At 27.0% G+C, this 20,917-nt stretch overlaps 1 protein-coding gene across 2 annotated transcripts in view; it reads right to left on the bottom strand.

The window, feature by feature from the left end:
• Positions 1-1,356: 1,356 nt before the first annotated feature.
• Positions 1,357-20,917, bottom strand: part of LOC100208005 (uncharacterized) — a 69,199-nt gene continuing 49,638 nt past the window's right edge. For both annotated transcript variants that reach the window (XM_065806155.1, XM_065806154.1), the window contains exons 4-5: positions 12,489-12,732; positions 1,357-1,658 (exon numbers count right to left, since the gene is read on the bottom strand). In XM_065806155.1, coding sequence (XP_065662227.1) covers positions 1,458-1,658; positions 12,489-12,732 — 445 coding nt within the window. In that variant the 3' untranslated portion in view covers positions 1,357-1,457. The remainder of the gene's footprint in view (positions 1,659-12,488; positions 12,733-20,917) is intronic.

Below are 20,917 nucleotides of genomic sequence, written 5' to 3'. Positions count from 1 at the left end.
GACAACTACATGCCTCATTGCTTAGGGTGCCATGCTCTATCTATAAATAAATCAAGTTCTAATTAACTTTAAATCATGAATAAAGTACTCGAATAAATTAAAAAAATCAGCACCACCACCAAACTGTTTCTTTTTGAGACTGCGCTCTTTTAGACGTAATTTATGATCCAAATGACTAAGCCTTTTATGTGTCAGTTTGTTGTTATTGATGACTTAATGCTCATCACAATGATTGGCTTGGCATTAACACCACTGAATCCCCTGGAAAAAAAAGTCATAACTTCTGCACTGCATCAATTTCTTACTCTTGTAGTTAACTTTTTGAATCATTTTCATGACAACCCTAATCATTTACTTTTACTCCTTGATTTGTATCTTGTCTCTAACCCAAGATTGTGTTCAGTTTTTCTTTTTTATTACATTGTAATCATTTTTCTTACCTTTTTCACGAAACACCTTTTTAGTTTTGTAAGAAATCAATGTAAAAAGGTTCTGTCTAGTGCTAAACTTCATTTTTCCCAGGCTACAAAATCTCGTATCTTATCTCTCAAGATAGGCTCTAGAGACTTTTGGAAAATCTTCATCAGTGTCATTAACTAAGGTAAGTCTAAAATTACATCTTTGGTTCATGGTTTGGATTAATGATCTTCCTGATAATTTTATATATACAGTGGCTCTATTTTTGCTGATGCCTCAACTTTATACTTCTTTTTGATTGCTTAGAACAGGTCGCCGGTCCTGAATCTGATCCTCTTCGGTAACAACTCTGGGCTTGCTGTGGGTTGTGAGTTTTAACTCTAACAAAAATGAGTTGTTTACTGCAGATAAATGTCAAAAAATAGTTGATATTCCTATATTAATGAATGGTAAACGCGGATTGTTAATGTGGTTGAACCTATATTGAGTTCTATCTGCCGAGCCTGAGACACTTTCCCATCGTTGTAAGTTTGCATTACTTTCTTTATTCTACAAATACTATGATGGTCGCTGCTCAAACAACATATTATCCTGGTTCCATCTACTAAAACTATTTTTTGTTTCAGCATTTCCTAACTTAATAGTGGTTACTTGCAACCCTGGTAGGAGTGAATTAAAAAATTAGTTTAAAAAAAATGAGTTATTGAACATCTTCTTTTCGTTTGATGATATACTTGAAGAATGAATACAAAGTTGATAACCGATGGAAAATTGATTACGCCGTATCTTAACAACCCCTTTATTCAAGAAGTTCAATTTGAAAAAAAAAAGTATTTGCGCGTGCAAAATGCTTCAGACACGTATTTTTTTGGATACACATGCGTTTTGCTTGTCATTGTTGCACGTAAAAATAAGTTGAGTAACTTAAAAAAATTAGAATTTAAAACTTTCCAAATACATTTAACTCATAGTATTTTAAATACATTATGCGACAGTTCAGTGTAAACTTACATAAATATATATATATATATTAAAAATCTTCAGTTTGTTAGATCTAAATAGACAGTAGTAGCGTAATCTGCCCCGTTCTTGTATTCAGCAAATAATTTTTTACCGTTAAATTCAAAAGTATTCCATGCCTTGCTTTTAATTTTCAGATAGTTAAGTTTAGAGATTATCTTTACCGTTATTGGGTTTGCAGCAAAAACAGTAATACATTGTGCCTCAATACTTCGAGCTATCTAAAAACAATGAGTCAAAGTCATAAATAATTATTTTTCACAAAAATGTCTCATATTTTTAATAATAATTGATAATAAATGAGGGGATTAATTTACCTAATGATTAGAAAGGGGGAGGAGATTGAAAACAAATAAAAAAAAAAACTTTTTAATTGGCTTCACCTATAGTTTATTAAATAATTAACTGCTTGTTTTTTTTTACTAGTAACTTAAAACAATTTTGCAAAGTTTTGACCATGAAATAAGAATTTAATTTGATTTTTTAAAACATATTTAAAATATATTCAAACATAAAGTTATACATATTAATGTTAAAATATATTCAAACATAAAGTTATACATAATAATGTTAAAATATATTTAAACATAAAGGTATACATATTAAAATATATTCAAACATAAAAGTATACATATTAAAATATATTCAAACATAAAGGTATACATATTAATGTTAAAATATACTCAAATATAAAGGTATACATATTAATGTTAAAATAAATTCAAAAAATTTTTTTTTTTTTTCATAAATTTTTTTTTTTTACATCTACAAAGTAATTACAAGTTACCAATCACTGATTGGCAGTAAAGATATACAAATTTAAATCATAAATATAAAGTTCAAAATATACGAGGTAAATAAAAATACAGTTGCTTACAACTCCGAGACATGAATAAAATAAATACCAATTACAACAAGATAATAACGTGTAAGTAAAAATAATCCGAGAAATATTTCTCTATATTACTCCAATTAAAATAAAAAATACAATAAATAAAAATAATCTGCTGATTTTTTGGAGGAGAGTTTAGATGTTTCACTATAAGTTAATTTACCACATTTCAAGATAATGTTAGTGTATAAATATGATAAAGACAAAATTTGTGTAAGATTGATAAGAAGAAATACTTATTTGTAGTCATAGGAAGCTCGCAGAAGACTTAAGTCAGTCTTGTCATCGAGTACCTATTTCTTAGACGTGTAACACACATAAAAAATCAGTTGCATACGTAGTATATATGTACGTGTTACATATATACCTTGTTATTAATATTATTTTTATTACCGATTTGTATTAAAAGTTAAGTTACATTTATTTATTTATTCAAATTTAAAAAAATTCCTTACAGTTGTTTAATTTAATTATTGTAGATTTTAGCTTTTTTTTCAGAGAGTGTTCGTTGTTTAAGTTTAATAGTGATTCGTTTCTGGAAACTAATTTGTTAAATAAATAGGGACCACGATATGTAACTGAGAATTTTGAGAGTCTTGTTGTTTCAAAAGGTATCTTAAAGTTGCCTGTTACTCTTTTATTGTATTTATTTATATTGTTTTTAAAAATGTGTGCTGTAAAATGCTCTGGAACCAGACTTAGTTTATATTTAAACATGAAAAATATATTTTGAAAAATATTTATTTTGAATATATTTAGTGCGTTCATTTGTTCCAGTAAGGATTGAGCATGAGTAAATTTGCTTTTGTTGTATACTAGTCTTGAAGCGTGTTTTTGACGTGAGTAAAGTGGTTGTAATTTAGATTTGTGGGTACTACCCCATGCTATATATATAACATAAAGGTAAACATATTAAAATATATTCAAACATAAAGGTATACATATTAAAATATATTCAAACATAAAGGTATACATATTAAAATATATTCAAACATAAAGGTAAACATATTAAAATATATTCAAACATAAAGGTATACATATTAAAATATATTCAAACATAAAGGTATACATATTAAAATATATTCAAACATAAAGGTATACATATTAAAATATATTCAAACATAAAGGTAAACATATTAAAATATATTCAAACATAAAGGTATACATATTAAAATATATTCAAACATAAAGGTATTCATATTAAAATATATTCAAACATAAAGGTAAACATATTAAAATATATTCAAACATAAAGGTATACATATTAAAATATATTCAAACATAAAGGTATACATATTAAAATATATTCAAACATAAAGGTAAACATATTAAAATATATTCAAACATAAAGGTAAACATATTAAAATATATTCAAACATAAAGGTATACATATTAAAATATATTCAAACATAAAGGTATACATATTAAAATATATTCAAACATAAAGGTAAACATATTAAAATATATTCAAACATAAAGGTATACATATTAAAATATATTCAAACATAAAGGTAAACATATTAAAATATATTCAAACATAAAGGTATACATATTAAAATATATTCAAACATAAAGGTAAACATATTAAAATATATTCAAACATAAAGGTATACATAATAAAATATATTCAAACATAAAGGTAAACATATTAAAATATATTCAAACATAAAGGTATACATATTAAAATATATTCAAACATAAAGGTATACATATGAAAATATATTCAAACATAAAGGTATACATATTAAAATATATTCAAACATAAAGGTATACATAATAAAATATATTCAAACATAAAGGTAAACATATTAAAATATATTCAAACATAAAGGTATACATATTAAAATATATTCAAACATAAAGGTATACATATTAAAATATATTCAAACATAAAGGTAAACATATTAAAATATATTCAAACATAAAGGTATACATAATAAAATATATTCAAACATAAAGGTATACATATTAAAATATATTCAAACATAAAGGTAAACATATTAAAATATATTCAAACATAAAGGTATACATAATAAAATATATTCAAACATAAAGGTAAACATATTAAAATATATTCAAACATAAAGGTATACATATTAAAATATATTCAAACATAAAGGTATACATATGAAAATATATTCAAACATAAAGGTATACATATTAAAATATATTCAAACATAAAGGTATACATAATAAAATATATTCAAACATAAAGGTAAACATATTAAAATATATTCAAACATAAAGGTATACATATTAAAATATATTCAAACATAAAGGTATACATATTAAAATATATTCAAACATAAAGGTAAACATATTAAAATATATTCAAACATAAAGGTATACATAATAAAATATATTCAAACATAAAGGTATACATATTAAAATATATTCAAACATAAAGGTATACATATTAAAATATATTCAAACATAAAGGTATTCATATTAAAATATATTCAAACATAAAGGTATACATATTAAAATATATTGAAACATAAAGGTATACAAATTAAAATATATTCAAACATAAAGGTATACATATTAAAATATATTCAAACATAAACGTATACATATTAAAATATATTTAAACATAAAGGTATACATATTAAAATATATTAATACATAAAGGTATAAATATTAATGTTAAAATATACTCAAATATAAAGGTATACATATTAATGTTAAAATATATTCAAACATAAAGGTATACATATTAATGTTAAAATATATTCAAACATAAAGGTAAACATATTAAAATATATTCAAACATAAAGATATACATATTAAAATATATTCAAACATAAAAGTAAATATATTAATGTTAAAATATATTCAATCATAAAGGTATACATATTAATGTTAAAAATTTGAGAACAGTTTTCAGGTCTAAGACTAGCTTCAGATTTTGATTGGCTGTTGTTTTTTTTTAATTAATTAACACCTGCTTTTTATTAAAATGAAATTAGATAAAAAGTTTTCTAACCCGAAGAAAAAAAGTCTGAAAAGATAGATAATCTTGTAGTTGAGGAATGTATTTTTTACATAGTCACCATTTTTAAACGTTAGAAACTTCTATCAGTTGGATCTATCAATAAACTTTGATCTTATTTAAGATTTTACAAAATATCCAATTATAGCAATTTTTTTTTAAACATCCACTGAAACACTTATACTTTTGGAATTTGCATCATACATATATAGTGGACATAGCAAATCATTGGTTTCATTATTTATTTGGTTTCATACTTCATACTTTATGTTAAAATGATCTTTTAAACACACTTAAACTGTAAGCGAAGCTTACCCAGCAGGCAAAACGTACCCAGCAAATAAGCTTATATTGACCCAATGTATGAAATAACATGACAAATTATTTGGATTTGGGCAATGCTTTTTAAATCTAACAGCGGATGGTAAACCGTTATCAAAATGATAATTTCAAACCCAAGAGTGGATGGTAGACCACAATTAAAAATAGAAAATAAAAATTGTTCCATTTTATACCTTTTAAGTAATAAAACTATCGCAGGGCCGACGACCCCGAGGGATGGGAGGGGGAGTACGTGCCACAACTTTTTTTCTCAAGGACTTTTTTTTAAGAGAAAATTCTAGATATTAAGAACTTTTTTTAGAAATAGAAAATTATGCCCCTCCACTTCGAAACTCGTGTTGTCGGCCTCGTATTGTAGATTACAAGTTTGTTTTATAAAAAAATAACTCTAATAAACATCAGTTTTTAACAAAGCTGTATAAGTAAATTTTTTGTTTTTTGGTAGAAACTCTTTATTTATTTTGTTGCTATACAGCTAAAAAAGGATTATACCATAAAATACCAGCTGTGGTATTTGCAACTCTAAAGCTACTGTTTGTTTATTAATAATTGTTATTGATGCACTTGGCTTCAATGTTATTGATGCACTTGGCTTCAATGTTATTGATGCAGTTGGCTTCAATGTTATTGATGCACTTGGCTTCAATGTTTTATAATAAATTTTCCAAGTATAGTTGCTAATTTTTGAGTTGTGTCTTGATAGTCCAATCAAAGCAATTTTGATGACTTTAGTAATGTAACGAACAATAATTTATTCAGGGATGAGGTTAGTGAGTGTACATGTATTGACTTATTTAAGGATAGGCACAATGGAGTAAACATACAATGAATGATTTAGTGATAGAAACAAAATTAAAACAAAATTTTAACATTATAATGTATATTCATTTATAATATTATGATGTTTATTTATTTTTAACATTATAATGTATACTTTTATGGTTGAATATATTCTAAATATGAGCAAAAAATGAAACTAAACATTTAATAAATGCTCAAAACTCGTGAAAACTTTATAATGTTGTCAAAAGTAAAGATGAATGAAGTAAAATAATGAATAATAAGAAACTTTTTTGGAGGAAACCAAAATTGAAAACAATTGCAGCTGAAGGAAATCAATATCAAAAACATTGCAGCTGAAGAAAATGTATCTAACTTACATGAACTAAAACTTGAATAAGTATTAAAAGAATATATAAAAATAGCAACAAAAAAATTTAAAAATATAATTATTAATTATTAAATAAAATTGTAAATAATGAGTTTGTAAATAAAAATAATAATTTTTCTAATTATGTTCAATATTAAAAATGGTTGCTACATATTTATGAACTCAGTTATATTTGATGAAATAATTACTGCCATTATAATGTCATTGGTCTACTGTACTCCAATGCCATTGGTCGCTGTCTAAAATAATCTGCAACTAAAACTTTTAGAACTTTTTATGATATTTAAAATAGTTTTTAATAGTGTCTCGTTATTTCGTGTGCATATAAATAAAATGTAATTTTCGTGTGTAATTAGGTGTTTTTCGTGTACTACTAATAGCAGAAGTTCTCATGGTGGCTGCAGTGTTATGAATATATGCAAGAGTCTACGATGTCCTGGAAAAATTTTTTTTTTTTCAAAAATAACCTGAAATGTTATGGAGTTTTTTTTTTTAAAATAAAATTCAAAAACTACTGTTAAAATTTTGTTTTTTTATGCTATATAAAAAATTTTTAATAGCATTTTTAATTTCATTTTTAACAAAAGAGAATGTTATTATTTATTTAAAAGACCATTAATCTTCATAAGCATTTTATTTTATAAAAATCAACTGCTTCAGATGCTTAAGTTTAACTTTAAAATTTTTTTGTTTTTTCAAAACATAAATACTATAAACATTTAAGTGTTTCTATTATAATGGTTACAAATATTTTTTCGCTCTTCACCTTACATGAAACGTCATTGTAAACATGTTAATAAAATAGCCATCATCAGGGGCTTCAGTATCTCCATCGACTGAGGTTTATATTTCGCCATGTACTACCTATATTGATGAAATTCCCAATAATATCCTTATATCTAACAAAAAAAGCATTAGAAAACTTTTGTTTTACATATTAAATCTATCTTTAAATCAAGGAATATTTCCTGATATACTCAAACTTGCAAGAGTATACCCAATTTATAAAAATAATGATCGCGCCGACTAACTATAGACCCATATAGGTACTTTCTGTTTTCTCAAAAATCTTCGAAAGTGTAGTTTATAATTGAATCTTTGATTATTTTAAAAAAATCAAATTTTTAATCCAAAACAACTGGGTTTTCAAAAGAAAAAAAATATTCGAAAGAATGCCATTATTTAACGAGTCGACCAAACAACTGACGGTTATGAAAATGATAAGTTTACTCTCGAAATACTCATAGATCAATCCAGAAAAACTAAAATGGTACACAATAAATTAAATCATTGGATAAAAAGTTATCTATCTAATAGAAAACAATATGCTCAAAACAAGAAATCGGAAAAACTAAATATTCTGTGTGAAGAGCCTCAAATGATCCATTTTAGGACCGAACTTGCTTTTAATTTATGCTAATGATTTTAATAATGCATCAGTGCTTAGTTAGTATCAACCAACAAAACTTAAAAAAAATTTTTGTTTACAAAAACAGGCTTGTAGAATTATATACAACAAAAAATCACACACACTTTTAATGATGGATATGGAACCACTCTAAACTTTTAATGATTGATATGAAAATGATAAAGAGATATTAGATAAATATATACCAGCATCTAAACTTTATGTATAAATATACCAATAATCTAATTCCTAAAATCTTTTAAGTAAATTTAATAAAAATCTATAAGAGAAGTATTTCTTAGAATAAATCAAAGTAGCACATATAAAGTACCTAAAAAAGTAAACAAATACGCAGAATATAGTATAACTTATAAAGGACCTAAGCTATGGAACTCTTTTTTAAAGGCAATTTAAATATGGCAAATTCATTTCAATATTTTTAAATATTTAAACACATTTCAGCATCAAAATTAAGTTCTAAATCTTACGGAAAAGTTTTTATTTACAATTTTTTTTTGTTTACAAAAATAATTTCTTTAAGCATATTTTCTTATTGGCTTTTTTGTTGTTTTTTAAATATATTCCTTTTAAATATATATGACTTTTTGCGACTATTAGTATTTATAAATATTATTACCTTCTTTGAACTATTTTATCAAAACACACACACACATATATATAGATTTAAATGTATGTGTGTATGAATGATAATACACATGTGTGTTTATATATATATATATATATATATATATATATATATATATATATATATATATATATATATATATATATATATATATATATATATATATGTGTGTATATATATATATATATATATATATATATGTAAATTATGTTAGTGTATTTTACAAATAGAGTGCTCAATGTTATTGCAATAATTTAGATATTCCTATATTTATGAAGGGTAATGTACTCGATGAGTTATCTACTCTTTATCTTCTAGGATTAACTCTTACATCCGATTTTTCTTGGAAACCGTATATGAAATCCGTTGCAAAATTAGCATCCGCTAAGGTTCTTTTGTAAGAAAAGACAATACAATAACAGCTACAGGAACAGTTAAAGAGGAATATATGTTACAATAGTTAGAGAACCAACAAGCAGCTATATAGATCATCTAACACCGAATAATGGGACTTCTCACTGCATTGCTGATAAAGTTTTCCATTTAAAATTTGAAACTAGCAATAGTGGTTCTTTAAATGCTATCTTATGTTTAAATGCTATCTATATCGCAAAACTTGCCTAGAGGTGTGGTTTGAACTGTGTTTCTGAAGCAAGTGTGCTACCATTGCTCCACAGCAGCTCAACTTGATAAACCAAACTTGATAAAGTGGCTCATTTATCAACTCCATTTAAATGAACGTCCATTTAAACATATGTTCGAGTCAATGGAAGAATTTCTGACCCAGCATCATTTAAAGGAGATATTGGTAAAAAAATAACAGTAGACTTAAAAGGTGCTCTTCATATACTTGCTGATAACATCCTCAGTACATTAAGCTCAGATCAAAAATATTTTAATAATAATATTCATAAAAATATTTTTCATCAAATCCAAATCATTGTAATTTCAAATTTTTCACATTTTCTCGCAATTACATTTTTTTGTCCAACACGAAGACTTTCTTGTTCTACTTTTTTCCTATCAAGCATATCTTATTCATTTAGTATTCTCATGTCTTTTAGAGTAACATTAATAATAGCAGCAGTCGCTCTGCAACTGAAACGATAACAATCTGCCACAATAGCCAGTTCATCCTAAAAAATTTAATTTTGATTACATTTGTTTAAGAAATTATCAGATTCATAAAGTTTTTTATTTTCATCATTAGATGCATCTAACTCGATACTTTCCGCAGATTCATACAAATCATCATCAGTAATGCGATTCATTTCTTTCACTCCATTTTTATGTGTATTTAAATGCTATTGCCTTGTTACAAATTTATTTTTTCGTGTTTCAGTTTTTTTTAAAGTAGATGCGTAAGTATGATCAAGTGGTCCAAGTTTATCTTTGCGTTGCTTTTGTCAAACAAGCTTATCCCATTCATTCATTGGCGCTTTAAAAGTACATTTGCATTTCTCTCTTCCTACTCCTGCATCATAACAATTGCACGAACATGCATCAAACATTTTGTCAAAAGCTTTCAATTTTGCATAAATATTATCGTTTCTTTTAAGTCTAGAAATTTTATTTAAATTGTATGCTTTTTTCATAAATCTTAATACTTTTGAGAAAACTCCTTCTGTTTCGACAGTGGGGATACTAAACTTCCGCCAAATAATTTCAATTTTTCTAGTAACTAATCAATAACATTCATAAGCAGAACTTGACCTCTTGCCTTTATCATCTTCATTTCTGCGTACATAAAAGCAATATTTTACAACATCTTTGTTTGTAGGTATGATTGCTGTTGGAAATATGGATCTTTGTCCAAATGTTTTCAGTTACTGCAAGAATGAAATGCTGCCATTTATGGTTTGCTTTTTATTAATTTTATACTACTTTTAACTACTAAGAAATAAAATATATACATTTATACTATAAAATATATAACAAATATAGAGGCTAAAAAGAATTTAATAAAATATTAATAAAGTTTACTGCAACTTGTATTATTTGTTCCGAAATAACATAAATTTTACTATTTTTTTATTTATGAAAGTATAAATAGTCTGCAATAGTCAGAAGAAGAAAAAAAAATATTTGAAAATACAAATCTGTCAGAAAAAAGAAAACATCACACATACACACATATATAAAGATATTTTAATTTAGGTTTATATATAAAGACATTTTAATTTAGGTGCCCCAAGAAGACCTAACGGTATTTTTACAGAGCACCTGAATACATATATATATATATATATATATATATATATATATATATATATATATATATATATATATATATATATATATATATATATATATATATATATATATATATATATATATACTTATTCGCGTCAAAAGTTTTAAAAAAGCCCTAGCTTATGATCTGCCCTGACCCCAAATTAGTAATTAAAATTTTTTACAAAAATTATTTTTATCACGCATATCCCATGGCATTCTTTGCAATGTTCAGTCGCTCGAGAAGCATTTCAATTACCATTCATGCTATTAGTTTAATGTTCTATGCTCCTTTGGAAAATTTTCTTTTTTGTTTTCCTAATATCAACTCCCCCACACAAAAACGTAAGCTTATACATCCCAGGGTTGCTGTTTGATATTAACCTAGATTTGTTGTTACAAAAAATTTTTCTTAAATTAGGTGGTGTTGTAAAAACAACTTTGGCATTGGTGGATGTCAGTAAGTATTAATTTGGATCTTGTTTTAAAATCAGTTAAATCATTGTTAAGATAATCCATTATCACGGCTATGGTTTTATTAATTGTTATAGATGTATACAAAGCTATTACACTATACGATACTTGAATTTTATTTGACACACCAGCATTTTGCTCCGTTGATAAATGATATAGAATAGTTATCAAATGAGAGCAGTAGTTTCTACCATCGGCACTCCTCTATATGGAACATCAGAAAATCTTGTTAAAATTATTCAACCTAACCTAAATAAAAACAAAACATGCTTGTTAAATTCTACATCATTTGTCAACGAAGCAAAATCCTGGTGTGCCAGTTCAGATGAAATTCAAGTACCGCATAATGTAATAGTTTTTTATACATCAATACCAATTGATAAAGCCATAGCCGTGATAATTGATTATCTTAACAATTATATAACTGATCTTAAAACAAGAACCAATTTAATACTTACTGACATCTACCAATGCCAAAGTTATTTTTACAGCATCTTCTAATTTAAAAACAATCCCCGGTACTACTGAACAGGGATAACAGGGGTAAAAGTTGTTTCAAATAGTTGGAGACCGTTATTTAAGAAAAACATAAAAAAAAAAAAAGTTAACTTAACGTCGTCTTTGTAATGACTTCGTTAAGGTTTTTAATATTTTACTTTGTGACGGTTTTTAAATTGGCATTTTACGTCTGATGACGGTCTATACAAATTAGACCCAAATATCACATAAAAGAAAAATTAGTTAGTACGATGCTGTTTTTCATGCTGTATAACTTATTATAACTTATAAATATAAAATTATCTAAAACTTTACATAAAAATTTTCATAAACTTTTTCATTAGATTAGGAAAGCAAAAGTGTTTTTACAACTTTAGTTAAGTAGTAAGTTATTACCTTTACAGAATACTTGTGTAGATTAAACCCAATAGATCTACCCCTGAAATTTCTTAAAGTACCTACAGCAAAAGAATAAAATAACTTTCGAAGAGTAGGAATTTTTTCAAGCAACAAATCGTTAATGTCAGCCATTTCCGTGCAAAGATGATCAATTATTTGACATAAATCTAGTTTATCATCTTTTAAAAAATCTAATTTTGATTCTTCAGCATCGCATATTGATCCGTCGATTTCAGAAGTACTAAAAATTATGCATAAGACTTTTATTCAAATAAACAACAAACAGGGTTATATAAATTTGCACTTCACTTTGCTAACTTTTTGAGTTTTTTGTTAAAATATGTTTTTAGTGCACAGTGGGTCAAAGTGTGGTAAAACCATACAAAATAATTTTGAAATTTTGAAATTTAAAAAATGGCAAGAATCGTTCAAAATATTATTAAGCTAGAAATTTTATTTTATAAGAAAATATTTTTGCGTTAAAATATCATATTTGCTATTTAAATACTGCCTTAAAAACTTTTCATCAAGAAAAAAAAAAAAGATGCGAAAATTTTCTTTTTTTACATTTTGTAAAAACTTTGACTTCTTATTTTAAAGAATTTAAAGTTTATTTTTTTACCATATAAGTAACTTATATATTATTATGTTCTTATTTAAAACAAAACAAAAAAATTGTTTGCACTTTACCGAAATATTTTTAACCAAGAAAACATCGTATGATTTGAGTGAAAAACTAAAAAAACTTTCAAACATATCATTTAAAACCAACGCACAGTGATTTAGAAACACTAAAAATTAAAACCACATTATTTCGAAATGGGGCAAGTTGGGGCAGCCATTTTTTTTAGTTTCTTATAGAATGATACAAACTCTCTTTTAAAAAAACAATCAGCTTGGCGAAGGAAGTATAAGGCAAAAAGTCCTGGCACTATAAAAATCAGTTTAAACTCGTTTCAATTGCATTTTTTAAATGGATTTCTTACGTGTATAAATACATATTTCAAATATTTTCATAATTTAAGATAAAGTTATCTATTATCTTTGTATATATAGAAAATTAAATTGAAAGATTTTGTATTTAGGGAGAAAATCAAGACTTAAAAATGATAAAATTTTAGTGATAAAATAAAGCTGTTTTCGGTCACTTTCAAACATAAATAAACGTTTCAATCTTTTGTTTCAGTACTTATTTTTTTATACCGTTAAAATCATAAGAAACTGTAGAAAATAGTTAGCTAATAACATTATTTAAATTGCGCTACTCAAAAAACTGTATTTTGGCCAAATTTTAAGTGTTTCTAAATCACAGTGCAACTGATCAACCTGCCTGCCTATAGCTGCCTAAACGAATACGCTTTTAAATTCAAATAACTGCGTTCACGTTATTACGTTTTTTATCGATAATAATAAGTTTATTATTTTGGATAAAAATAAGAGGAATTAATACAAAAAAATTGTTTGACTTTTTAATAATTTTTTTTTTATAGATTTAAGTTTCAAAAAAGATATTTTTTATTTTTTTAATTTCTAGATACTACATATTACTCGTTCAATTAACATTCAGATCGCATTGAAACCATTATTTGTCATTTTTTATGCTATCATTTTAAAGTAATAAAAACTAAATAAAATATAAAATTATGAACTTGTACCTTCTACAAGTTTGAGACATTACCAATATTATTTTTTTTAAAATTACCGAAAACAATGACATTATACATATTCAATAAAAACGCGACAATAACGAATAAGATTATACATATTCGATAAAAACGCGACAATAACGAATAAGAAATATAAAGGAAAGGCAGTGAATTACTTAGTTACGACTCATAAAAAAAACACCATAAAAGCTTTAACTAGCTTATTAGAAAATATTTCCATTTAATTTATAACAATATAACAAAAAATTATTAAGTTGATAGACGGTCATTTGAAAATGAATAGAAAACGTCTTATGAATTATATAATAGAAAATATTTCCGAAAGCAATTTTAAAGAATCTAATAATGGTTTGCTAATAATTTTAAAATTCATTTATTAGGCCAAAAAAAAAGTGGAAAAAACCTAGTAGATCAAGTGCAGTATTTAAAAAAAGAAACAAAATTTGGTTAGACGAAATTATATTTGAGGTGCACGCCCTTCAGTTTAGTTTAAAGATGCGTCTGTGCGAACGAAAGATTGCATAGTTTCCGAGCTTTGGGGCCATCCATAGTAAATATAGATGTTAGTAAATATAGGGGGAAAGGGTTATTGAAAAGTTTAACAATAATTGACAATAGAGAAAGGTGCATCAATATCAAAATAATGTCAATTTATAAAAAAAAATTAGGTTTATACGAGCAGATTTTTAAGGTATTTATATTTACAGTGTGGTATAGAAATGGTATATTTACATTGTGGGGAATTTGATATAAATTTCCAAGAAACATTAAATAAATTAAAACAAAATCATGGTTGTGATGTAAACAATACTGATGAATCAACAATACAAATACGGATAAAGCCATGAAAACTAGGAAACGAAAGTGATTAATTGCTGAGGCTGAAAAGGATGATTTGAAAAAGAAATAGAGGAAACTAGCTCATCTAACCAAAGAACTGGCCAAGAAAAAGTATGATTAAGCTCATCAGAAGAAAATTAGATAAATAAATAAAGCTAGAATGGAGGAAATCTGCTTGGAACATCCAAGAAGGTTTCCTTTCATTCCAGACCCGATAAAAATCCCGGATACCAGAAAGTAGTTGAAATCGGAATTCACCATTTCTGGAAGAATAACCATGACGCTCTTTTCATCGTGACAAAAGCTCCGGGACGCAGTGCGATGAACGGCACCTCTAAGTAGAGAATTATCTTGGTTAATTCTTCCACACAAGCATTACGGATCTCATCTTGGTTCTCAGGATAATAACAAATATTCATTGACAAAAGTTAATTCGTAATATATAAAGCAACTTTTAACTTATAATAACCAATATATCTCTTTAAATCAGGCAGGACAATAGATGAAGATTTAGAAAAAAAAACTTTGGCTTTGCAAGACAGGCTTTAGCAGATATTTGGTCTGACCTAATACTTGACAGTTATCCAATTGTTTCAGAGTATATTAATCCAGAGGAATTAGAGCTAGAGTCAAGAAACCATTTATTACTAGATCAACGTTGGATTGCCCATCACCTTCGTTCGAGTCAATATTTTACTCTAACTGTGAAATGGGAAAGTTGTTTTTGTTGTCAGAATTTAAGAGACTCTTACTTTACTCTAATTAGAGCACGATTTCTTCCGCTACCTATCATCGCATCAAACATTAAAAGTATTCTTCCTCGACCTGCCAAAGGATATCCAATTCTTTCACAGGATGCATTTTGTCCATCAACTCAGTCTAGTCTAGCTGATAGAATCTGTAAAAAGTATAATATCTACTTTGCCTCTCAAATTCTGCTGTAAAAGCACGTTTCTATCCTTCCTTCCGCTTTAACACTCCCTCTTATCAAAAAGGTCCAGCCAGCTCATATCGCTGCCAGGCGACAGACAGAATCTATGGCAGTTGTCATCCTGCAGAAGAATCCGGAAACTGCTGAATGATTAGATGAAAATGAAGTTGACGCAAAGAATCTGATTATACATCAAGAGGACAATAACCTTTTAGTTCGCCGAGAGCATTCACTAACTATTGTTTCAATTAAAGATCACTTCAACAACCAATGGGAAGACAATGAGTGAGTGGATTTATATTACAGATATAGAACAAAGTTTACTTAGTATGATTAGTTTGTTTATTATTCGGTGAGATATCAACTGTTCTATAATATAACTTGCAAAGATCTACTTCTACATAAATCTATAATTTAACCAGAAAAAAATCAATGGTGTTTACGCACGTTTATGATGTTATTTTAGGGGGAAGGGGGGTGGGGATACAAAAACTGACATATTATATAAGGAGATGTTGGCCAAAAAATAACAGAATTTGACAATGAGGGGAGGGGGGGGAGAAGGTGTCAAAAAATTGAATAGTTTCTCTGACGTCATTTATGGATAGCCCCTTATGGATAATTACAGTTCGAACGAACTTCTGTATGCAGCGAGTAAAAGTTTGAAAAAGATGAAAGATTTATAGAAGCAAAAGTTGTTAAAAAAATATGCAACAAAGAAATATCGACAGGTTCACTTACGTCAGAACAGTCCTTAGCGTTAGTCTTAGATGCTAATTTATACAAAGAAATTTATTAGCATTTAAGAAATAATGCTCTTCAATTTAACTCTGCTACCCTGAATGCTACCCTGAAAACATTTAAGTCAGTAACTACTCTGCAGAGGTACCATTACAAGATCTTCTTTATCATGCTGTATCAAGATTATGTTGAGCTTATAACGTTGTGTTGAATTTGCGAGTGCTTAAAGATTGTACTAGACCAATTCTGATATACATAGCTGGCTTTGATGGTGCAACAGGGCAATCTGTTTATAAACAACAATCAGATAATACGAGTGAACTTAACACTGACAAATCGCTTTTCATAACTTGGTTTGTTTCTCAAGAACTGTATTGTTTCATAGATGAGAAAAAACAGGTTGTTTGGAGAAATCCGAAACCATTGTCAACTAGTTATTGTAGGCCTCTCAGATTTAAATATAGAAAAAAAATCAAAAGAAGTAGTTCTTGCAGAATATGAGTCAATTATGGCTTCTATTAAAAAGTATAACATTATATAATGTATCTGTTTTATTGGAGGACGGTATAATGAAGGAAGTTGTAGTACAACATATTATAAATATAACAATGATAGATGAAAAAATTCAAACTATCATTTCTACAGCTAACAACTCTTACCAATGTTCAGTGTGTGGTGCTTTTCCAACCAAATCAAACAATCTATCTTTAATAGTTCAATAAAAGCTTCAGAAGGCAATATCAGACATATTTCAACTTTGCATGCTTGGATAATGTTTTTAAAATGTATGCTCCATGTCTCTTACAAGATTTATGAAGTAGCAGGCTAGGACTGAAGAAGAAAAAAGTTAAACAGAGAAAGGTTTAAGTTTAAGTTGAATTTCGAAAAGGGTCTTTTTATAAACCAACCAAGAGTAGGTGGCAAATTGTGTTTTTCAATGTAATAAACTGTTTCTAATAAAAAAAAGTTAAAATTCTTTTTTGTTTTGGGGGTTTTGGCTAAAAAAACGTCACTTTTGAACCACTGTTTAGTGTTCGAAAAATAAAACATAAACAATAACAGTGTCAAAAAGTGATTAAAATCGATGAATAATTTCTTTTAAAAATACAACATTTTTAAATTTTTGTTAAAATTTATAACTATATAGATTTTTTATTTTAAACAAATGTTTATATATACATATATATATATATATATATATATATATATATATATATATATATATATATATATATATATATATATATATATATATATATATATATGCCGACCTCAAAAAGATTGAGGTCGGCAAACTATTGCCGACCTCATTTTTTCTAATTCCGAGGGTTGTATATATATATATATATATATATATATATATATATATATATATATATATATATATATATATATATATATATATATATATATATTATATATATATATATATATATATATATATATATATATATATATATATATACAGTATCGGACAACACGAGTGAAACCAAATAATGGTAGTTTCTTATATAAAAGTGCTGCATTTTTTCAATTTAGAGAAATAACTATGTAACTGTTTAGAGACAAAGTTCTTCAAGTTTTATTCATCACAAAGTTCATTATTTGTACACGAAAATTAATAAATTAATCAAAAGTATTAAAAAAAGTTGATTTCCTTCTGGACAAAACAAGTGCAACTCGACAAAATGTTGACCAAGCTGTATTTCGCTATCAATATTTAGTGGCGAATCCTTTGTTGTCGATCACAGCCTTGCATCTTCGAGGCATAGATTCGATCAGGTGATCAATGAAACTTTGTGGAATCGCTGCCCAGGCCTTTTAGATTTATTCAAACCGTTGATCCTTATTACGAACACCTTCACGATTAATTCTGCGGTTGACGATCTCCCACAGGTTCTCGATAGAGTTGAGATCCGGTGATTGAGGCGGCAAATCCATCACTGATAGGTGGTTGTCTAGAAACCACTGCTTGACCGATTTTGCAGTGTGTTTCGGATCGTTGTCTTGCTGAAAAACCCATTTTATTGGAATATTCCATTCAGCATGAGGTAATGTAACATCTTTCAGGATATTTTTATACATGAAACGGTCCATTATTCCATCGTTTCAATGTATTGGACCTAGACCGTTAGTAGAAAAACACCCCCAGACCATTACATTGCCTCCACCATGCTTCACGGTCTTATGCCAATAACGTAAATCGAGGCGTTTTCCGGCCGGTCGACGTACACGGCAAATGCCATCGCTCCCAAAGATGTTGAACTTCGATTCATCAATGAACAGGACAGTTCGCCATTTCTGCACATTCCACTCAATATGAGATGTAGCAAACAGGAGTCTTTTCTTCTGGTTTTTTAGTGAAATCAGCGGTTTCTTTGCAGGGCGACAAGAAAACAATCCGGCTTCAACAGAACGTCGTCTGATTGTTCGGTCCGATACAGGCAGCTCTAATTGCTTTTGTATCTCGACTGATGATATCCAGGGATTCTTCTTGACGGATCTGACGATCATGGAATCCTCTCTAGAAGTAGTGGAACGCGGTCTTCCACGTTTTTTATCTGTTGCCAACTTGCCCGTAGAACGATATTTGTAACATAATCTTGATACGGTCCATTTTTTCACGCCATATTTATCACAAATACTTTTTTGTGACATTCCACTTACATAATCGCCAATAATTTTCTTTCTTAGTTCCAATCCAAGACTGTCGGGAGCCTTTTTTGCACTTGAAGCCATAAAAATAATAAAAATAAATAATCACGCTTCTCAAGGCTTACCGTGTTACATTTACCTTGTGATGATACAATAATGCTCTGTGGAACACAACGTCTTGGTTGGATGTGGACTGTATTGATGTAATGAAACACTTGTTGTATTTCACTTCTTGTATTGATGTTCTTCCATAAAACACTTTGATAAAACTCACTTCGATAAATTGTCTTGATAATACTGACTAATTGACCTCCATATACTGACTGAATTACATGTCGATTTACATGTCTCTTATATAGTAAAATGAACCTGTGTGAACCTATTCTGCAAGATTCTAGATGCTTTTTTTCGATGCTTCTGGAAGCTTCTGGATGCTTCTGAATGTTTCTGGATATTTTTGGATGCTACTGGATGCTTCCAGATGCTTCTTCTGGAAACTTCTAGAAACTTCTGTATCTTCTGGAAACTTCTGGATACTTCCTTTAATTATTAAAAAACCTCCGTGACGTTGACACGGACCAGACTTAAGAAAATGAAACAAACCAAAAAAGTTGCACTTGTTTTGTCCGCTGCAAAATGGCACTTGTCAACGAAATTCTGCCTGTGTGCTGTCACCTGTCAGCTGATTGCTCATGTCATGGCATGCTATGACTCCAGACTCCTGAACTGTTTGCTGTGGTAGTATAGTTCGTTTCGTTTTTAAGACATGTAAAATTAGGAACACTTTTTAGCATTCTTCGATGTTGGTTGCAAATGTTTTGTCCAATACTGTATATATATATATATATATATATATACATATATATATATATATATATATATATATATATATATATATATATATATATATATATATATATATTATATATATATATATATATATATATATATATATATATATATATATATATATATATATATATATATATATATTATATATATATATATATATATATATATATATATATATATATATATATATATATATATATATATATATATATATATATATATATATATATATATATATATATATATATATATATATATATATGTATATAGTTTGATTTGAAATAATAATAGTTTTTTATTATTGTATTTTATTATTTAATGTAATCAAAGTACTAGCGTCTCCATTTTTATGTTGCAATTTAAATTGCAACTTTTATATTCAAAAATATTTTTTTTCTTTATATGATCGTATTTGCTTAACGATATTATTGAAAACAATTCAAATATTTATTTTTATTTGATTTTTATGAAATATTCAATATATTTAACAAGATGAGGTTACTTAAAAAAAAGCAAACGATTAATCTGAAGTAATTGTTTCTTACACACCTAAATTATAGATATAAATATCAAAGTTTTCGACGACCTTTACTACCCGTTTGGACCTTCTTATTTGCTTGCCTGTTCAGCTCTACGTTTGTTACATCTTTATGAATGTTTTTTCGGCCATGCACTAATTAAATCCCTCCAGGCTTTTATTTTATGTTGCAGTATTTATAATCATAAAATACCTTATTGTA

The sequence above is a fragment of the Hydra vulgaris genome, chromosome 09, assembly GCF_038396675.1.
Source record: "Hydra vulgaris chromosome 09, alternate assembly HydraT2T_AEP".
NCBI classification, from domain to species: domain Eukaryota; kingdom Metazoa; phylum Cnidaria; class Hydrozoa; order Anthoathecata; family Hydridae; genus Hydra; species Hydra vulgaris.
Note: the sequence above shows the minus strand (reverse complement) of the source record. Positions and strands in the feature narration are given on the sequence as shown.